The 23,979-nt window shown below is 35.8% G+C and overlaps 1 protein-coding gene across 1 annotated transcript in view; it reads right to left on the reverse strand.

Moving 5' to 3' along the window:
• LOC143239685 (pleckstrin homology domain-containing family G member 7-like) overlaps positions 1-23,979 on the reverse strand; it is a 406,704-nt gene that overhangs the window by 353,545 nt on the left and 29,180 nt on the right. Inside the window, exon 2 of the mRNA XM_076481047.1 lies at positions 5,467-6,462. Coding sequence (XP_076337162.1) covers positions 5,467-6,462 — 996 coding nt within the window. The remainder of the gene's footprint in view (positions 1-5,466; positions 6,463-23,979) is intronic.

Here is a 23,979-nt window from a genome sequence, read left to right on the forward strand (position 1 = left end):
GTTACAAGAACAGTCTTCTATATCTAGAAGAGAATATCAGAAACATTCCACATGTGTAACGAGAACAGTCTTGTATCTCTAGAAGTGAATATCAGAAACATTCCACACGTGTTACGAGAACAGTCTTGTATCTCTAGAATGTAATATCAGAAACATTCCACACGTGTTACGAGAACAGTCTTGCATCTCAGAAGTGAATATGAAAACCATTCAGCACGTGTAACGAGAACACTATTGCATCTCTTTAAATGAAAATAAGAAACATTCCGCACGTGTTACAAGAACAGTCTTGTATTTCTAGAAATGAATATCAGAAACATTCCACACTTGTTACGAGAACGTTGTTATATCTCTGGAAATGACTATCAGAAACATTCCACACGTGTTACGAGAACAGTCTTGTATCTCTAGAAGTGAATATCAAATCCATTCCACACGTGTTACGAGATCAGTCTTGATTCTCAGGAATTGAATATGAAAACCATTCAGCACGTGTAAGGAGAACAGTATTGCATCTCTTTAAATGAAAATAAGAAACATTCCGCACGTGTTACAAGAGCAGTCTTTTATATCTAAAATAGAATATCAGAAACATTCAGCACGTGTTAAAAGAACATTCTTGTATTTCTAGAAGTGAATATCAGAAACTATCCGCACGTGTTACAAGAACAGTCTTTTATATCTAAAAGAGAATATTAGAAACATTCAGCACGTGTTAAAAGAACATTCTTGTATTTCTAGAAGTGAATATCAGAAACACTCAGCACGTGTATCAACAACAGCCTTGTATCTCTAGAAGTGAATATCAAAACCATTCCGCACGTGTTACGAGAACAGTATTATATCTCTAGAAGTTAATACCAGAAATATCTCACACGTGTTACAAGAACATTCTTGTATTTCTAGAAGTGAATATCATTAACATTCCACACGTGCTACGAAAACAAACAAAAATCTCTGGAAGTGAATATCTCAAACATTCCACAGGTGTAACGACAACAGTCTTGTATCTCTACAAGTGATCATCAGAAACATTCCACACGTGCTACGAGAAGAGTCTTGTATCTCTAAAAGTGAATATCAGGAACATTCCTCACGTGTAACGAGAACAGTCTTATGTCTCTAGAAGTGAATATCAGAAACATTCCAACTTTTGTTACGAGAACATTCTTGTATCTCTAGAAATGAATATCAAATCCATTCCGCACGTGTTACGAGAACAGACTATTATCTCTAGAAGTGAATATCAGAAACATTCCGAACGTGTTACAAGAACAGTCTTCTATATCTAGAAGTGAATATCAGAAACATTCCACACGTGCTACGAAAACAGACTAGTATCTCTGGATGTCAATATCAGAAACATTCCACACGTGTTACGAGAACATTCTCGTATTTCTAGAAGTGAATATCAAATCCATTCAGCACGTCTTACGAGAACAGACTATTATCTCTGGAAGTGAACATCACAAACATACCACACGTGTTACGAGAACAGTATTTCATCTCTAGAAGTGAATACCAGAAATATCTCACACGTGTTACAAGAACATTCTCGTATTTCTAGAAGTGAATGTCAGAAACATTTAGCACGTGTTACGAGAACATTATTGCATCTCTAGAAGTGAATATCAGAAACATTCCGCACGTGTTACGAGAACAGTCTTTTATCTCATGAAGTGAATATCAGAAACATTCAACACGTATCACAAGAACAGTCTTATATCTCTAGGAGTGAATATCAGAAACATTCCACACGTGCTACGAGAACAGACTTTGATCTCAAGTGAATATCAGAAACATTCCACACGTGCTACGAGAACAGACTTTGATCTCTAGTAGTGAATATTAGAAATATTCCACACGTGTTATGAGAACAGACTTGCATCTCAAGAAGTGAATATGAAAACCATTCCACATGTGTTACAAGAACAGTCTTCTATATCTAGAAGAGAATATCAGAAACATTCCACAAGTGTAACGAGAACAGTCTTGTATCTCTAGAAGTGAATATCAGAAACATTCCACACGTGTTACGAGAACAGTCTTGTATCTCTAGAATGTAATATCAGAAACATTCCACACGTGTTACGAGAACAGTCTTGCATCTCAGGAATTGAATATGAAAACCATTCAGCACGTGTAACGAGAACACTATTGCATCTCTTTAAATGAAAATAAGAAACATTCCGCACGTGTTACAAGAACAGTCTTGTATTTCTAGAAATGAATATCAGAAACATTCCACATGTGTAACGACAACAGTCTTGTATCTCTAGAAGTGAATATCAGAAACATTCCACACTTGTTACGAGAACGTTGTTATATCTCTGGAAATGACTATCAGAAACATTCCACACGTGTTACGAGAACAGTCTTGTATCTCTAGAAGTGAATATCAAATCCATTCCACACGTGTTACGAGATCAGTCTTGATTCTCAGGAATTGAATATGAAAACCATTCAGCACGTGTAAGGAGAACAGTATTGCATCTCTTTAAATGAAAATAAGAAACATTCCGCACGTGTTACAAGAGCAGTCTTTTATATCTAAAATAGAATATCAGAAACATTCAGCACGTGTTAAAAGAACATTCTTGTATTTCTAGAAGTGAATATCAGAAACTATCCGCACGTGTTACAAGAACAGTCTTTTACATCTAAAAGAGAATATTAGAAACATTCAGCACGTGTTAAAAGAACATTCTTGTATTTCTAGAAGTGAATATCAGAAACACTCAGCACGTGTATCAACAACAGCATTGTATCTCTAGAAGTGAATATCAAAACCATTCCGCACGTGTTAGGAGAACAGTATTGCATCTCTAGAAGTTAATACCAGAAATATCTCACACGTGTTACAAGAACATTCTTGTATTTCTAGAAGTGAATATCATTAACATTCCACACGTGCTACGAAAACAAACAAAAATCTCTGGAAGTGAATATCTCAAACATTCCACAGGTGTAACGACAACAGTCTTGTATCTCTACAAGTGATCATCAGAAACATTCCTCACGTGTAACGAGAACAGTCTTATGTCTCTAGAAGTGAATATCAGAAACATTCCAACTTTTGTTACGAGAACATTCTTGTATCTCTAGAAATTAATATCAAATCCATTCCGCACGTGTTACGAGAACAGACTATTATCTCTAGAAGTGAATATCAAAAACATTCCGAACGTGTTACAAGAACAGTCTTCTATATCTAGAAGTGAATATCAGAAACATTCCACACGTGCTACGAAAACAGACTAGTATCTCTGGATGTCAATATCAGAAACATTCCACACGTGTTACGAGAACATTCTCGTATTTCTAGAAGTGAATATCAAATCCATTCAGCACTTCTTACGAGAACAGACTATTATCTCTGGAAGTGAACATCTCAAACATACCACACGTGTTACGAGAACAGTATTGCATCTCTAGAAGTGAATACTAGAAATATCTCACACGTGTTACAAGAACATTCTTGTATTTCTAGAAGTGAATGTCAGAAACATTCAGCACGTGTTACGAGAACAGCATTGCATCTCTAGAAGTGAATATCAGAAACATTCCGCACGTGTAACAAGAACAGTTTTTTATATCTTGAAGAGAATATAAGAAACATTCAGCACGTTTTAAAAGAACAGTCTTGTATATCTGGAAGTGAATATAAGAAACATTCCACATGTGTTACAAGAACAGTCTTGTATTTCTAGAAGTGAGTATCATAAACATTCCACATGTGTTACGAGAACAGTCTTGCATCTCAAGAAGTGAATATCAGAAACATTCCACAAGTTTTTCTACATCAGTCGTCTATCTGAAGAAGTGAATATCAAAACCATTCCGCACGTGTTACGAGAACAGACTTGCATCTCAATAAGTTAATATGAAAACCATTCCACATGTGTTACAAGAACAGTCTTGCATCTCAAGAAGTGAATATCAGAAACATTCCACACGTGTTTCGACAACAGTCTTGTATCTGAAGAAGTGAATATCAAAACCATTCCACATGTGTTACGAGAACAGACTTGCATCTCAAGAAGTGAATATGAAAACATTCCACATGTGTTACAAGAACAGTCTTGTATTTCTAGAAGTGAGTATCAGAAATATTCCACATGTGTAACGAAAACAGTCTTGTATCTCAAGAAGTGATTATCAGAAACATTTCACACGTGTTACGAGAAGAGTATTTCATCTCTAGAAGTGAATATCAGAAACATTCCGCACGTGTTACAAGAACAGTCTTTCATATCTAGAAGAGAATATCAGAAACATTCAGCACGTGTTAAAGAACAGTATTGTATATCTAGAAGTGAATGTAAGAAATATTTTGCACGTGCTACGAGAACAGTCTTGTATCCTAAGAAGTGAATATCTGAAACATACAACACGTGTTACGAGAACAGTATTGCATCTCTACAAGTGAATATCAGAAACATTCCGCACGTGTTACAAGAACAGTCTTCTATATCTAGAAGTGAATATCAGAAACATTCCACACGTGCTACGAAAACAGACTAGTGTCTCTGGAAGTGAAAATCAGAAACATTCCATATGTGTAACGACAACAATCTTGTATCTCTAGAAGTGAACATCAGAAACATTCCACATGTGTTACGACAACAGTCTTGTATCTTTAGAAGTGAATATCAGAAACATTTTACACGTGTTACGAGAACAGTCTTGTATCTCTAGAAATAAATATCAGAAAAATTCCACACGTGTTACGAGAACAGTATTGTATCTTTTGAAGTGAATATCAGAAACATTCCACACGTGTTAGAAGAACAGTCTTGTATCTCTAGAAGTGAATATCAGAAACATTCTACACGTTTTACGAGATCAGTCTTGCATCTCTAGAAGTGAATATCAGAAACATTCTACACGTTTTACGAGATCTGTCTTGCATCTCAAGAAGTGAATATGAAAACAATTCAGCATGTGTAACGAGAACAGTCTTGCATCTCAAGAAGTGAATATGAAAACCATTCAGCACGTGTAACGAGTACAGTATTGCATTTCTTTAAATGAAAATAAGAAACATTCCGCACGTGTTACAAGAACAGTCTTGTATCTCAAGAAGTGAATATCAGAAACATTCCGCACGTGTTACGAAACAGTGTTGTATCTTTAGAAGTGAATATCAGAAACATTTTACACGTGTTACGAGAACAGTCTTGTATTTCTAGAAGTGAATATCACAAACATTCCTCACGTGTTACGAGAACAGTCTTGTATTTCTAGAAGTGAATATCACAAACATTCCTCACGTGTTACGAGAACAGTCTTGTATCTCTAGAAGTGAAACGGAAACAACAACAGTACTGCACTGTTCTATAGACATAAAACATTGATGGAAGAAAACAAACTGAATATTTTTTTATCAATATCCAAAAAATTGTCGAAAACTTGTTCTACCTTCCAACATGTCGTCAAAGAATATATAACTTATTTGAAACTTACCATTCTGTGGCGGAAGGCTTAGATGAAAGTGGCCATCTCGAGGGTCACTGCTTGGCAAAGCATTAGACATTGTGATGTCGAGAAATCTCTGTATGTTGAAATAGTTGTTTATATTTCTATCCGGCGTCTGAGGGGTAATTTCCTCTAGAGAATCTGGGGCAGAGTGTGTTTCTTTTCGCATAAAACGTAGTTTCCTTAGCTCACCCCCGCTGGGTTTTCGTAATGTGGCACCAGATGACGTATGAGGCTGTATTTCCTGAGCAGTCATTGTTGTGCGAGATGTAGGGACGCTGATGTTTTTTACCATAGGGGTAATACCCTCACTAGAAGAGTCGCCTTCTAAACTGGGGGTAAGAGTCTGTACATGATGGGGTACATACGGGTGTAGCTGACCGATCCTACTTTCGTCTACCGACATCTGGTGGACAAGTCTGGATCTACATTTTCCACGCTCTAAGGACATGGTCCGCTGAAGTCCGGAACTATCTTTTCGACGAGAGGTGACGTCACTCTTAACGTCAAACCTTCCCTGTGGTACTTCCGGTTTGGATGTGTATTTGTGATCAAATTTTGGCTTGCACTTATAGTCAGTAGACTGAAGAAATCTCCTGCTCTGAATTATAGGAGATGACGAAAGAGAAGAAAAGGGGTTGTTTTCCCCCGGCGATATATCACATTGAGCAGCGGCATCTCTTTGCCATGGAAATCTGGGCTCCCCCTGCTGACAATTGATGTCCAGCGCGCTACAGTATGTGTCCTCGGACAGGGTGGAGTAAGGCTTGAACTTTATACAGTCAGTTATCGTCTGTCGCTCAGAAACCGGAGACAGAAGCTCAGTTTTCAATGTTGGGGAATCTCTCAAGTTCTCGGAAAAACTTCGTTTAGACCCGAACTTTTCTCTCAGAGACTTGGCTCTGGTGGAGAATGGCGTTGATTTACAAATATTCATGTTCGATCCTTCCAGAAAACAGGTGGAAAGAATAAAGAGAGCCGAACCTAGCAGTGAGATAATAAATCTGTTTTAACTTATGTGATTGCGTCTTCTTTATACGGACATTCAATAAATAAATTGATAACATGTGATAATTACTTGAGGTAATGACTGTTTTGTTTTCTTACTACAAACTTATGCAATGGAATTTTATCAGCCGCCGCCGACTCATCAACCAATATTTCGATTGTTTCTATAACATTATAAATTTACGTGAAAAATAGACAATCTATCGTTTAGTTTTTATGATATTTGCATGCAATTTCTAATGCAGCACATCAGAATAAAACGACAGTTTGATATGTAGAACACAAACTGACTTTTCACGATTGCCAATAAAGCTGACCTCAACAAACTGTCCCTTATCTTCTGTGTACTAAATCATAACTAGAAACTTTGCAATTACATAGAGAGAGCTCCACGGCCTGTCCTGTGTCGTCCACAGTGGTAAGTCTGACGCTAAAAATCGAATTTCGTTGTGGAAACAGCAAAAAGAAGCCCATGATGTAGCTTTGGGCTAAACAACAAACAATCTAATCTGTGTATACATCTTACATAGGTGTATATGCAAGTTCTATATACACCTTACCACAGATAAGTTCTTTACATAACGATGTTTTTGACTAATATACGACGACAATGACGTCACATATTTTTTTTAGAACATTAAAACTTGGTATAGTACGGTGGTAGTAGTACTATTATTAGACGTAGATGGAATCTTTAAATATCATTTTTTATACTTAAGATACTAAGCTGTTATTTAAAGTGTTATTAACTCGACAAGATAAAATTTTATTTAAGTTCAAAAGGAAAATCTACCAGGGCGTGGATAACTTGTTTTTCAAAAAAATCGCGGCAGGTAAATCACGACTTTGTGAACCACACCTTTCACAAACGACAGCAGTTTTAGGTTTCATAGAACTACACTGAGAGTTTAAATAGTAGAGAAAAGCTTCACCCCTTACCTACACCCCATTATGCTAAACGTAATCACACACATAACGTCTGAAGCAGGGGTGGAAACTCATTTTTCATAGTGGCCACAACTGTGGCTATAAAAAAACATCGTTGGTTACACTATTAAAAAAAAAAGAAAGAAAGATGTTAGTCTGATCAAAAGAATTACATTTCAACTAACCTTCAAAGTGAAAATTAATGGGGGGTTTTCATCAACAACTTTCGTGAAATTTGGCTTAATATCTATGCTCAATGAGCATCTTAGCTCTGCCTCTCAATTTATATCAGTAAGACGAGATCTGTATCTAGACTTGAGAAGGTCTAGCGTAGAAAATGTTGACTTACACATCCATGTGGATCCAAACATGGAAAATAATTTTCAAATTGCTATCTTTAACTTTGGAAGACTCTCATTCATCAGAATAGTGAGCCACATTTCTCTGATAGAACATTTTTGTTTACCTTTTATGTGTTCTACACTTTACAGGGTAACCATCTCGTCTTCGAATCCACACTTATCCAAAGACAAAAAAGATGTAATTTCCTTATTGAAATTTCTTAAGTCAAATTGAAAGGGATCATAGAAAATTTCAAATATCAATTTCAATTTTTTTTTAAATTCGGAGAAACGTGATTTAAATTTTCGAGATAGATTTTTGATCCGGTTTACCTAGAGATCATCTTTAGCATCAGAGAAATCATAATCCTTATTATTCAACTTTTCAAAATATGTCAAATCATTCTTTTGTAATTGTTCTGCAAGGAGGTTCAGCTTTAACTGAAATTCATGAATAGAGTGTCATTGCTCACTTATTATTTTACCTCTTCTCTGAAGCTTTGTATTCAAATTATTCAAGTGAGCCACCATGTTGCACAGATAGTGTAAACCACACTGCCATGACAAAGTTTCAATTTCAGGGAAATTTTCAATCTTACCTTTTTTAACAAGATACTTTTTTATTTGAGGAAATAAGGAAGTAAATCGTTCCAAGACTTTTTCTCTACTTAACCATCTTACATTAGCAAAATCAGTAAGATCATCAAAAGTACAATCACTGCTTTTCTTCAAAGACTCAACAAACTGTCGATAGATGAGAGATATTCCACTTCTATTATAATTCATAATTTTTATAACAATGTACATAAAAATTTTCAATTCATCACTTTTAGACATCTGAGCACAGAAATTTTCCTGATGCAAAATTCAATGGAAAGATGGCAGCGTGGAATTCACATTATTTTCAATTAAATGCTGCTTCAAAAGAGAAACAAACCCTAATTTCGCCTCAGTCATGTCGGGAGCACCGTTTGTTGTGACAGAAACCAGTTTTTTAAAATCCAGAATGAATTTCTTTGGCATTTCAAGAAATATTTCAAAGATGTTTTTTGCCACATGTTCGATCTCGTAATACACAAAGGCCAAGCGTTTCTCCTCTCACTTGAAGATCTGAAGTTACATATCGAACCCAAAATATCAACTGTACAGTGTCACTAACATCTTTTGACCCATCTAGTGTTAAAGAAAAGTACAAACAGTCTTTTAGTTGTTCAAGCAACTGATTTTCTATGTCTTTCGCTAACTCTAGCATTCTTCGGACAATTGTTCTTCGACTTAATTGCAAATTATTTACCTTTTAAAGAATATCATCTTTTATTTTTGAATCATAATTCTCCACACAGTTTCAATGACTACAATCAATATTTCATTTACTAGTTCAGCATCAGAAAAAGATTTATTTTTTAAGCTACAATCCAAGCTACTTTATTGCTATACTATATAACTAGTTATATCGATGATAAAAATCTTTTAGACCTTCCTTTTGTTAATGAAGTTGTGCTTTCAGACGGCTAATTTCATTCATACGATTTTTGCTATCAACTGGAAATTTTATATCAAATTCTTTGTGAAAATTGTTAAAGTGTTGCTTAAGGTTGTATACTTTATTATTCCTAAACACTTTGTTACACAAAAGACACACTGGCTTATTATTTACTTCAATCACTGCAACCTTCAACTTCCAACTTTCGTTAAATTCTCGTTTCACGTTTTTCTAGTCACGCGCCATTCTATTTTCGGTAGTAGTTCCAGAATCAGTTAAATCATCTTTATTTACACTATCATATGGATTCTTTCGTTTTCTAATTGTCCATTTATCCATATGATGAGATTAAAAACAAAATATATTTAAACACTTGAATGTTTCACAATAAAAATATGTTTGCAAGCGCATACAAAACAACGCACATTTGATAACAAACATCTAAACCAGACTGACGTTACAAAATGGGCGGAGTCTGTGGCAGTGATGAAGCTCCCAACATTAGTGATGACGTAAGGCAGTGCAGTTGCTGATTACCAAACTTGTGATAAAAATAAATGACGGAAAGAGCTGATTCCTAAACTCGAGCTGGTCACAATTGTGCTATCCACTAGCCGCATTTGGCAAGTGGCCATGGAGTTGCCCACCCATGGTCTAGAGTGTAATGGTAGGGTTTACATCTCCAAATTTATTCAGCCATGGGTTTTCATGATGACGTAATGTTAGTTACCTCCGACGCTACTCTAGAACCCATATTAACCAATAATCAACTGAAAGTGACGCTTCTTTATAGTTCACCTGCCGGCTCAGGAGGTAAGCTTAACATAGATCTAAAATCGAATGCTCAATACCTGCGGTGAAACTAGCGCATATACCGGTTGTTTTGCATAAAAAAAGAACAAACAAAAATTAATATTAGTTCTGAAAGATGCTATAGGTCTCCTCTCTTCTGAACAAACTGCACCACACATCAGACCTAGGGCAAAGCTGACCAGATTAATGTCGTCATCTGTTCTATAATACTTAACATAAACTGTTATAGTTTGTAAATTCATTAAATACATACTGTGTGAAATGTCTGAGTAAAATGCCTAATAATTTATAAGTACCAATACCACTGTTTCTATGAGCATGTTTCTTTCAGATGGATCATAAATAATATTAATAACCACTTTCTTTGATTTAGTGGTATCACAAACTTCATGTTGATGTAATTCAGTTTACTTGGTACCACTACCTCCATTTATGTTAATGTAATTCAATTTACTTAGTACCACTACCGTCCTTCATGTTGATGTAATTCAATTTACTTAGTACCACTACCTTCCTTCATGTTGATGTGACCCAGTTTACTTAGTACCACTACCTTCCTTCCTTCACATTGTTGTAATCCAATTTATTTAGTACCACTACATTATTTCTTTCATGTTGATGTATCCAGTTTATTTAGTACCATTATCTCCTTGTTAATGTAATTCATTTTATTTGTTACCACTAACTTCCTTCATGTTAATGTAATTCAGTTTGCTTACTACCACTACCTTCCTTCCTTCACATTGATGTAATCCACCTCATTTATCATAGTACCTTCATTTCTTTATCAGGTATTAAAATCTACGTCCTCTTTAAATATAAAACATTTAGTAGTTCTGTATTTTCATGATATAGAAAACATTTTTAGTTCTATATCTTATTAGATTGCGTGAGTTTTCCCCAAAACGATAGAGTAGGCATAACTACAATACACACGTTTTTCTGAGTCTCTAATCTTTCTTTTGCACTCAGTAAAATAGTATTTGATTTCAAGTCTCTGAGCTAAAATTCGAAAATCTATAATTATCAAAGTGTGAAACTGTAAAAGATAAACCATGGAAGAACCGAAGAGCTGAAGGGTATTTTTCTCTATCACTCAGTTTATATGGTGATAAGTGAACTACTATTACGGTAACGGATTTAATTTCATCAAACCCATGTTGTGCTATTATAGTTACTGCCGTCGTGTAATTAATATAATTAAAACTTTCAACAATAGGTGGCAGACCGAGGTAGTCCCCATTGCGCAGACTTTGTGTGATTCTTGTATCGACGAAGTCTACTGTATCGTAATGTGAAATATGAATTCTAATGATTAGCGCTTGCCATTAAAATGGAAACTAGGTTCTAATCAGTTTTCTTCGGCATTTCATCATATCCTGGCTAGACCGGATGCAGTCACTGATATTAATAAGGTCTGTGAAGTCGAACCTGGAATCTACGTCTCAATTTAGTCTACATCTCAGCATACTTCAGTCCTATAAAATAATAACGTTACCACTTTTCAAAGCCTCTGAAACCATAAATCCTCCCCACCGTCCCATCACAAGAAGTTAGTTGTTCTTTGTTTTTCTGGACGTTTTTCATTATTTCATGAACTTGAATGTGAAATATTACTTTTTCATAACTTGTTTCATCTGATATCAAACTTAGTGCAAGGAAAGCTACTGTTCAATCACCTTTAACCATGTGAATATTTTTTATTATGAACTATACCTTTAAAACATTTACTGTTGACTGCTAAGAGTGTATGCATACAAAAATGTACAAGAAAATCACGTATATCAGACTTACAACGAAAGAAAATTATTTCAAAACGGTTGTGACTCCGAAGGTTCATGATTCGTATATCATATCATTACCACTAAAATGAACCTAGATGCATCATGAGAGTGACTGTTAATTCCTACTCTTTCGTAAAGACAAGTGCTGGTGACGGGTGTTGTTGACTAGTTGTTTGTTTTCTTCGAGTCTTAAAGTTTAGTATTAGGAATGGCTACACGACTTTACGCGTGTGTGTTTCTTATGGTAAAGCGACATTGGGCTATCTGCTGAGCCCACCGAGGGGAATCGAATCTCTGATTTTAGTGTTTTTAATTCTGAAGACATACCACTGTACTAGCGGATGGCCGGCTTTATACAAAAATAACAAATAGCAAATAAATTTACCATTATTGTAGTCCTTTAAACTGAAGAACTCTATACTAATGTTGAAATATGTGTAACGTGGTTTTTCTTATTTTCTAAATGATGTGGTTATATTAGTTAAAAGTGAAAACCAAATCGTTCATGTACATTCTTATTACAGTAAAAAACCACTAGATTCAAGGTAAGACATTCTGGGGAAGTAAACCTAAACCAGGGGTTCCCAACCCCTGGGGGGTCGCGAAGCCTTGGCAGGGGGTCACAAAGCCTTGGCAGGGGAGTCGCGTAGCCTTGTTAGAAGTAGCTTGGGATAACATTGATTTTATTTCATCAATTACATTTTCATGCTCTTACATTTTTTTTTGTTTCGGTGCAAAGCAAAACGTGTGCTACGTTAGTTCAATGTCATTAGGTGATATTATGGGTGTATGTATGCGTGCCTGTGAGTGAATGTGCCTGTGTGAATGTGTATGTGTCCGCAACTGTATGTATGTGTGTACTAGTGAGTAGTGAGTATGTGAGTGCACGCGCATGTACGTATGCTTGTGTGTCTGTTTAGCTGTGATTAAGTGTGTGTGTGCTCGCTGTCGACACGTAAGTCACATGTCCGTTGCTGATTGGTGGATGACGAATTGAGCGACTGGCCACGCTCCCTTCCCTCCCAATACTTACCCCATCATTACTCTACCTGCACCCCCCACAAGTAGTCAGTGTAAGATCTACAGTTGCCAAAGTGTTCATTATTCAACAATTTTATTTTATTTTAACAAGGAGATAAGTAAGCAGTAGAGGTGAGTTGTGTCCATGGCTAAACGACGCAGATACTCAGAATGCTACCTCAACATTGGTTTCACCACTGTGCTCGCCAACGACGGCATCGAGAAACCACAGTGTGTTTTGTGCCATGCTGTCCTGAGTGCAGAGTCAATTAAACCATCAAAACGCAAGCGTCATCTCGAGATGAAACATCCAGAACACGCAAAGAAGGGTTTGGATTTCTTCAAACGGCATGAACGGTGTCTTAAAAGCCAAAGAATCGATAGAAGTGGGTCGTTTCAGCAGCAGAGTGCAGCCGTAGTGAAAGCTTCATATGAGATTGCATTCGAAATTGCTAAACAAAAAAAGCCTCACACGATTGGAGAGACACGTCTTAAACCCTGTATGATGAAAGCAGTAAATCTTATTCTTGGAGAAGCCAGTGCAAAGAAAATGCAGCAAGTATTCCTGTCAAATAATACTATACAGAGGCTCATTTCTAAAATGTCTATGGATGTGAAGGAACAGGTTTTGACTGAAATCAAGGGTTCCCCTTTGTTCTCCTTTCAGCTCGACGAGTCAACAGATGTAAGTTCATGTTCTCAGTTGCTTGTCTTCGTGAGATACATTAATTCAGGTGACATCAAAGACGAATTCTTATTCTGCAGTGCACTTGAAACCACAACAAAAGCTGATGATGTCATGGGAAAAGTTTCAACTTTTTTTCAAGACGAAGATCTTCAACGGGAAAACGTGTGTGGGGTTTGTACGGATGGGGCACTGGCTATGCTGGGATCGAAATCAGGATTCCAGTCGAGAGTGAAGAAGCTAGCACCTCAAGCAAAGGGCATCCACTGCATGATTCACCGATACGCTCTCGCCAGTAAGACTCTCCCTGCCTCTCTGCAGGAAGTGCTTGAATCTGTAATCAAAATTGTAAATTATGTGAAGACTCAAGCACTCAACACTCGCCTATTCAAAGAACTATGCAAAGACATGAATGCTGACCACGAAGTCCTTCTCTTCTACACAGCAGTACGTTGGTTGTTGAAAAGAAACGTTATTAATCGTGTCTTTGAAATGAAAGATGAAATAAAGCTATTCCTGGAGACTCAAGAAAGGAAAGATCTTGTAGCTCACTTCGAAGATGAAGCATGGAATAAAAGGGTTGCGTACCTAGCCGACATTTTGACCAGCTGAACAAGCTCAATTTGAAGCTTCAAGGAAGGGAGACACATGTTCTCCTTTTTCAAGATAGTCTTCGGGCCTTTGTTTCCAAACTGCAGAACTGGCGCCGGAAAACCAATCTTGGAAACATCGCTATGTTTGAAAAACTTTGTGGAGTGACGGAAGAATCCCAGATCCAACTGGATCAGTTCCTCAAGGATGAGATTACCGAACATCTTCAGTCTCTAGAAAAGGAAGTCGAGCGTTACTTCCCTGAGCTATCACAGGAACAGGAGGCCCTGGTAAGGAACCCATTTTGTACTGAACTTGATGTATCCAGCATCCCAAATGATATCCAAGATGAATTTCTGGATCTAAGGAACGACTCTTCAGCTCGTGATCTCTTCAAGGTGAAATCCGTGACTCAGTTCTGGTGCGCTATGTATCAGTCATACTCCAAAGTCAGCATGATAGCTTTACGTGTCCTTGTTCCATTTGCTTCTACCTACTTGTGTGAGGCACGATTTTCCACTCTTGTCAATATAAAAACAAAGAATAGGAACAGATTGGATGTTAGAGATGACATGAGACTGGCTCTAACAAACGCTCGGCCACGAATTTCAAAGCTTGCTGCTGAAATGCAACATCAGGCATCTCACTAGCTGGGTTGGATAGCTGTTCAAACCTATGTTAATATTATTTTAAGAAATATATGTTCTTTTTGTGAATTCAGGTTGGACCAATTTGATTTAATTTGCTAATAAATAATTACAGAATTTTAAAATATTTTTTAGATGTTTCTTTCCTTCTCCTTCACAGAAAATAAAAGAAAAATTAAGTTGCTGATAGTAAGCCCTAAGTAGGGGGTCACATGGGTTTCAAACTTTTAGGTAAGGGGTCGCGAGTGCCAAAAGGTTGGGAACCCCTGACCTAGACTGTCTATATAAATGTTCTGATAATTGGAGGTTACAACCAGCACTATCTACGTGAGTTTTCTTACGATTGGCGGTTATAGCTAAAACTATCTATTTAACTTATTATGCTTTAAGGTTATAAGAAATACTATGTATCTAAGTGTTCTTACGATTGGTTTGTTTGTTTTTTTTAATTTCGCACAAAGCTACTCGAGGGCTATCTGTGCTAGCCGTCCCTAATTTTGCCGTGTAAGACTAGAGGGAAGGTAGCTAGTCATCACCATCCACCGCCAACTCTTGGGCTACTCTTTTACCAACGAATAGTGGGATTGACCGTTACATTATAACGCCTCCACGGCTGGGAGGGCGAGCATGTTCGGCGCGACGGGGATGCGTCCTACGATTGGAGGTTATAATTAACACTATGTGAGCTTTCTTATAAATGGAGGTTATAACTAACAATATTTACGTGAGTTTTCTTATAATTCGAGGTTATAACTAACACTACGTGTTTTCCTGTTTGGAGGTTATAACCAGCACTATCTATGTGACTGATAATTTAACATGTAAGTGTTCTTATGTTTGGGGGTTATAATCAGCACCATCTGTGTAAGTGTTCTTATGATTGGTTTTCACAAACGTTGCTATGTCTCAGTTAACCTTGGTGTTTATCCTTCTATGTTTCTTCATTACTAGTTTCTCACCATGCAGTGCCTACATCAGCCAGACTAGACAGTTTAGTTTATACGGGACGTCAAATTAAGTCCATGTGGATTAACAACAAATATGTAAATTATACAACAAGCATTTGACGCATCAATTTATTACAACTTTCCTTTATAGTTAACGTTTTTGTTTTATAAGAACACGACATTTTATTGTGGCATGTTGCAGTTAGTTTCATTTGATTATTTCTATTTTTATTCGAACATCGTTTGACAAATTTTAAATGTACCTGTAACTTTGCTCTCGCAGTTAATCACGTGATTCAAGTTTGGTAATTCTTGCTTGTCATTATGATTTTATAATTCTATGAATAAAACCTACGTAGTAGGCCAGTCCTATACTGAAAAATGTCTGGCTTTAAAGAATCTTTGTAATATTAAAAATAGCTGAGCTTTAAATTAACATTAATTTAAACACAGAGAGGCTGGGAAGAACTGGATTACTCTAATGTTTATTTATATACAAAGGTTACACTTCAAAGGATTGTTTGTTTTCTGAACTACTGAGTTGGCAAATGATGTAATTTATTTTGTGGGAACACAAATGTTTGGATAGAATGTCATTCACGCGTTCACGTTCTGTCGAAACATGTACAATGTTTTCCTCCAACAGTAATTCATTTCCTTCTGCTTATAATTTTTATTTGTCATCTTATTACTATATTAACATGACGTGCTTTATTACTCAAAAATCGTTTATCTAATCGTCCAGTATCCTAACACTCACTACCACTCTTATAATTCACACATATCTGAAAAAACTAGAACTATTCTGGGATATTGCGCAGCTTCGAATCTGGACCGTCACCTTCGAAAATCCCAGCTCTACCACGTGACCAACCCACCCTATAAGGAAAAGAAAAACCGGGGTGGATCAAGAAAATCACGATGAGGTGTTACAGTTACAGAAATATCTAACGTTCAAGAAAATCAAGATGAGGTGTTACAGTTACAGAAATATCTAACGTTCAGGAAAATCAAGATGAGGTGTTACAGTTAGAGAAATATCTAACGTTCAAGAAAATCAAGATGAGGTGTTACAGTTAGAGAAATATCTAGTGTTCCATAAATGAAAAGAAGAGAAATTAAGGCAAAGCAGTAACGTATCGAGTAGATTTCAGAACTGAAGCATATTCAAAGAAAGAATTTAAAAGGAAAATCAGAGACATTATTTTAAAAAACAGAGTCAGAGCTAAATTGACTTGTCTTTTGTGAAATAATGTCATAGAAGCAAGCTTACCAGTGACTGTTGTGTCACTGTAATGAATTGTTTCTGGTTGGCAACTAACCAACTTTCAAGTCCATCTACCATATACACATTCGCAACCAAACTTTCCAAATTATCTTGTTACGATGAGATCAATATCCCAAAATGTAGCTGAATCAAAAAATATAAAAAGTTTGGTAAAGAAAGGAATTTCATTAAGAGATCAAATACAGGTAGCGCCACAATCAATTCAGAAAATAAATATGACGTTGAAACATAACTGCAGAATAATTTGAAATGTTTTGTTTGATGGCTGTATAAAAGCCTAATTTCCATCTATCCAAGTCTACTAATTTATCGTTGAGACACCAGGTGGGGGACTTTTTGAAAATAACAAGTAAAAAACACGAAGGAGGAACTAGCTATTATCATGTTAACCCTAGAATTATCGATAAGTTACAGACCTCATTAACCTTATATACACTTTTATCTAAAATATTCAAGAACTGAATTCCTCATGAATCCTCATATATTGCAGGAAGAAAGACCAATAATGCAATTCACCTCACTAATTTATGGTGGAATTCCTTATATATTACGAAGAGAAAATGAGTGATTTCCTTTATTGTTATTGTTTTTGTCATTTCCTTACATCGAAAGCTGAGATAGCTGTAATTACTCGACACATAGACTCAACCGTAACTAGACTTTACAGATAAGCCTCAACCATAACTAGACTTTACAGACAAGCCTCAACCGTAACTAGACTTTACAAACAAGCCTCAACCATAACTAGACTTTACATACAAGCCTCAACCGTAACTAGACTTTACAGACAAGCCTTAACCATAACTAGACTTTACAGACAAGCCTCAACCGTAACTAGACTTTACAGACAAGCCTCAACCGTAACTAGGCTTTACAGACAAGCCTCAACCGTAACTAGACTTTACAGACAAGCCTCAACCATAACTAGACTTTACAGACAAGCCTCAACCATAACTAGACTTTACAGACACGCCTCAACCATAACTAGACTTTACAGACAAGCCTCAACCATAACTAGACTTTACAGACAAGCCTCAACCGTAACTAGACTTTAGAGACAAGCCTCAACCATAACTAGACTTTACAGACACGCCTCAACCATAACTAGACTTTACACAGAAGCCTCAACCGTAACTAGACTTTACAGACAAGCCTCAACCGTAACTAGACTTTACAGACAAGCCTCAACCCTAACTAGACTTTACAGACACGCCTCAACCATAACTAGACTTTACAGACAAGCCTCAACCATAACTAGACTTTACAGACAAGCCTCAACCATAACTTAATGTTGTCTTGTCTATGTATAACCGATGCTTCAACTTACTTTACTACTAACTTTAATGTTGTCTGGTCTACTGTATAACCGATGTATCAACTTACTTCTCTACCACCTTTAATGTTGCCTTGCCTATGTATAACCGATGCACGAACTTACTTCACTATCAACTTTAATATCTCTGGAATACTGTAAAACCGATGTATCAACTTACATCATTACCAACCTTAATCTTGTCTAGTCTATTGTATAACTGATGTTTCAATTTTCTGTGCAACCACCTTTAATGTTGCCTTGTCTATGTATAACCGATGCTTCAACTTACTTTACTACTAACTTTAATTTTGTCTGGGTTACTTTATAACAGAAGTTTTAACATACTTCACTGCTAACTTCAATGTTGTCTGGTTACTGTATAACCGATGTATCAACTTACTTCACTACCAACTTTAATGTTGTCTTGTCTATGGTATAACCGATGCTTCAACTTACTTTACCACTAACTTTAATGTTGTCTGGTTTACTGTATAACCGATGTATTAACATACTTCACTACTAACTTTAATGTTGTCTGGTTTATTGTATAACCGATGTATCAACTTACTTCACTACCACCTTTAATGTTGCCTTGTCCTATGTATAACCGATGCACCGACTTACTCCACTATCAACTTTAATATCTCTGGTCTACTTTAAAACCGACGTATCAACTGACATCATTACCAACCTTAATCTTGTCTAGTCTATTGTATAACCGATGTTTCAATTTTCTTCACTACCACCTTTAATGTTGCCTTGTCTATGTATAACCGATGCACCAACTTACTTCACTAACACGTTTAATGTTGTTTGGTCTATAGTATAACCGATGCTTCAACTTACTTCACTACCAACCTTAATGTTGTATTGTCTATAGTATAACCGATGCTCAACTTACTTTACTACTAACTTTAATGTTGTTGTATTAACATACTTCACTACTAACTTTAATGTTGTCTGATCTACTGTATAACCGATGTATCAACAAAGGTTTTAAAAATATAGTGTTTGGACCACAACTACTTCTCTTATATCCCATCCGACCTGATGATCTCTGTCACTGAGCGTAATGTGTTGTTGTCGTTGGATATGGAGGACATAGTGTGGTTGAAATACAAATATACATTGTTCTTCTAGGGAAAGTTCTGAGACACGGGAAGAACAATGTAGCGTTTATAAGTATGGTAATTCTAATCCTATTACGTTATAGTAAATAATACTGATTAAATTTTATCCTTGCTTATCTTGGAATATGCTTATCTCAGATTTAGAGAGGTTTGGTTTATTTAGTTCTAGATACAGAATTTAGTACCGACCATTATGAAAACTAGAACGACACTAGTCACTTTATAAATTAAAAAAATCCAGTGGTAAATAATCTCCAGCAACAGGGTTAAAACGGAATATAGAACTCGAAGACCTAAACATGCAAACTGTCAGCTTACTGTGTGAGTCAGTAAAATTTTATTGTCACCCAGACAGAAAATGGTTATTTTGTGGTGTCTTATACTGTTCCCAGGAGTCAAACCTTCATTACCGGGTCCAACAAATTATACCACAAACGACTTTATTTTTCTTTAATTGCAAATGTAGAGATATATTTAATACATTTTACCAGATACAAGGAACTTTGTCTTAAATAACAGAACACACTTTACACAGTGAAATACCTCTTCGACAAAACTGTTATCTATGTGTTACTAGTTTTTAAATGCTTTCAAAAATTTGCGAAAGTGAAAGAAGAACCATGCGTGTCACTTAATGGTTACAATATCTTTCTGTTCATACTTTGGTCTAAAGTTACACTTTCTACACGAGCAGTTCAATGGTGGAAATGAACGAAGAGCACACATAAAATACAATTCATGTTTTACTCTAGGTTTTAACATTCTATGAAATGGTTTCTTTAAATTCACTGCTCTATTTCTTTGGAATTCAAAAAAACTGTTTTACAACTGACACGAGAAAAAATAAAAACTCATTTTAGCTTATTTATAATTTAGTACAAAGCTGCACAGTAATCTGCAGCATTTTACAAAGCTGCACAGTAGGCCATCTGTGCAGCTTATTTATAATTTAGTACAAAGCTGCACAGTAGGCCATCTGTGCAGCTTATTTATAATTTAGTACAAAGCTGCACAGTAGGCCATCTGTGCAGCTTATTTATAATTTAGTACAAAGCTGCCATCTGTGCTCTGCCAAAAACGAGTATCAAAACCCGGTTTCCTGTGAGTCTGTAGACATCACGCTGTGTCACTAGGAGAATATCAACACTTAATACACCTATAAGGCTCCACAATGTTAATAACTCTTAATTGGCTATCTTTTATAAACTTTAGATGATTCATACAATTATCGGTTTTGATGCGTGTAATTCAAAAATTGCACAAAGGAAAAATATTATAAGTAAGATTGGTGTTTGTTTCTTCGTAGCTAAGCCACATCAGGTTATCTGCTGTGTCCACCGACGGTATTCGAATCCCTTATCCTATCGTTGTAAATCCGTAGGCTTACCGCTGTCCCAGTGGGAGACAATAACATAAGATGAAACAACTATGAACATCTCATGTTAAAACAACGTCAGTCACATTTTCTATCTTATTGTGATAAGGTAGCCATCACTGGGCAGCTAATAGAAACAACAGGTTGGTTATTAACATACTACTATTAAAAGAAGAAATATAATTTCGCACTGTAACCCAGCTTCGCCATTAAGTCTAACTGGAACTACTATAAACAACGAACTTTCAAAGTTTTGAAATCTACAATTAAACATTGTTAAATGAAATAAACCCCTATAAAGTATTAACTGGAAAATATTATCAAATAAATAAACAGTTCAGTTAACTGAGCAACAAAACACGATTTAATAATAAACGTCCAACTCACTTGGCAACTAAGCATTATAAAATCATGAATACTCCAGCTAACTGAGCAACTAAACACTATCAAAATAATGAACACTCCATCTAACTGAGCAACAACACATTATCAAAAAAATAAAGTCATAAATGAACAGATATAAAAAGTTTGAGACAACTGTCTCTAAGAAGGAGAAATTTAAACTTGAGATTAACGTGAAATTAAACACCTTAAAAAACACATAAAATCACATTGATCCTCTTAAACAAACACATAAAATCACGTTGATCCTCTCTACTTCTTTAACAAATCCATCTAATTAGGGTGATCCTCGCCACTTGTTTAACAAATCCATCTAATTAGGGTGATCCTCTCTACTTCTTTAACAAATCCATCTAATTAGGGTGATTCTCTCTACCTCTACTTCTTTAACAAATCCATCTAATTAGGGTGATCCTCTCTACTTCTTTAACAAATCCATCTAATTAGGGTGATCCTCGCCACTTGTTTAACAAATCCATCTAATTAGGGTGATCCTCTCTACTTCTTTAACAAATCCATCTAATTAGGGTGATCCTCTCTACCTCTACTTCTTTAACAAATCCATCTAATTAGGGTGATCCTCTCTACTTCTTTAACAAATCCATCTAATTAGGGTGATCCTCTCTACTTCTTTAACAAATCCATCTAATTATGGATTTATCTATCAAATCATTCAATTGTGTTGATCCTCTCTACTCTTTCATCAAATCAATTCAATTATTTTGATTATCTCTACTCGTTTCACAAACCCATCTAATTATGGTGATCGTCTCTACTCTTTCATCAAATCAATTCAATTATTTTGATTATCTCTACTCGTTTCACAAACCCATCTAATTATGGTGATCGTCTCTACTTGTTTATCAAACCCATCTAATTACGGTGATCGTCTCTACTTGATTAGCAAACCCATCTAATTATGGTGATCGTCTCTACTTGATTACCAAACCCATCTAATTATGGTGATCGTCTCTACTTGATTAGCAAACCCATCTAATTATGGTGATCCTCTCTACTTCTTTAACAAACACATTTAATTATAGTAATCCTCTCAACTTGTTTAACAAACCCATCTAATTATGGTGATCCTCTCTACTTGTTCAACAAAACAATTAAATTATGAAGGTCCTCTCTACTCGTTCAACAAACCCAACAAATTATGGTGATCCTCTTTACTTGTTTATCAACCCATCTCATTATAGTGATCCCCTCTACTTGATAAACAAACCCATCTAATTACGGTAATCTTCTCTACTTGTTTAACAAATCTATTCAATTATGTTCACCCTCTCTACTCGTTCATCAAACCAATTCAATTATTTTGGTCCTCTCTACTCGTTTCACAAAACCATCTAATTATGTTCATCCTCTCTACTTCAACAAATCAATTAAATTATGGGGATCCTCTCCACTCGTTCAACAAACCCAACAACTTATGGTGATCCTCTCTACTTGTTTACCAAACCCATCTCATTATAGTAATCCTCTATACTTGATTAACAAACCCATCCAATTACGGTGATCCTCTTTAACTGTTTATTAAAATCATCTAATTATGGTGATTCTCCCTACTTGATTAACAAACCCACCTCATTATGGTGATCCTCTCAACTTGTTTAACAAAACATCTAATTATGGTGACCCTTTCTACTTGTTTAACAACCCCATCTTATTATGGTGATTCTCTTTATCTATTAATCAAATTAATCTAATTATGGTGAACCTCTCTACTTGATTAACGAGCCAATCTAATTATGGTTATCCTCTTTACCTGTTTAACAAACCCATTTAATTATGGTGATCCTTTTTACCTGTTTAACAAACCCATCCAATTATGGTGATCATCTTTACCTGTATTTTAAAACAATCTAATTATAGTGATCCTCTCTACGTCATTAACAAACCCATCTAGTAATGGTGATCCTCTTTACCTCTTTAACAAAACAATCTAATTATGATTATCCTCTCTACTTGTTCAACAAAAAATTCAATTATGGTGATCATCTCATCTCGTTCAGCAAACCCATCTAATTATGGTTATTCTCTATACTCGTTCATTAAACCCATCTAATTATGGTGATCCTCTCCACTTGTTTAAGAAACCCATCCAATCATGGTAATCCTCTTTACCCGTTTAAAAAACACATTTAATTATAGTAATTCTCTCAACTTGTTTAACAAACCCATCTCATAATGGTGATCCTCTATACTCGTTTATTAAACCCATCTAATTATATTGATCCTTTCTACTTGTTTGACAAACCCATCTAATTATGTTGATCCTTTCTACTTGTTTAACAAATCGATATAATCATGGTATTCCTCTTTACCTGTTTTACAAACCCATCTAATTATAGTGATCATCTTCACTTGTTTAACAAATCCATCTAATTGTTGTAACCCTCTCTACTTGTTCAACAAAGAAATTCAATTATGGTGATCATCTCCACTCATTCAACAAACCCATCTAATTATGGTGATCCTCTATACTCGTTCATTAAGCCCATTTAATTATGGTGATCCTCTCTACTTGTTTAAGAAACCCATCTAATTATGGTGACCCTCTTTACCCGTTTAAGAAACCCATTTAATTATGGTAATCCTTTCAACTTGTTTAACAAACCCATCTAACTATCATGATCCTCTCTACATGTTTAACACACCCATCTATTTATGGTGATGCTCTCTACTTGTTTAACAAACCCATCTGTTTATGGTGATTCTCTCTACTTGTTTAACACACCC

Source organism: Tachypleus tridentatus, chromosome 13 (genome assembly GCF_004210375.1).
Source record: "Tachypleus tridentatus isolate NWPU-2018 chromosome 13, ASM421037v1, whole genome shotgun sequence".
Taxonomy (NCBI): Eukaryota; Metazoa; Arthropoda; class Merostomata; order Xiphosura; family Limulidae; genus Tachypleus; species Tachypleus tridentatus.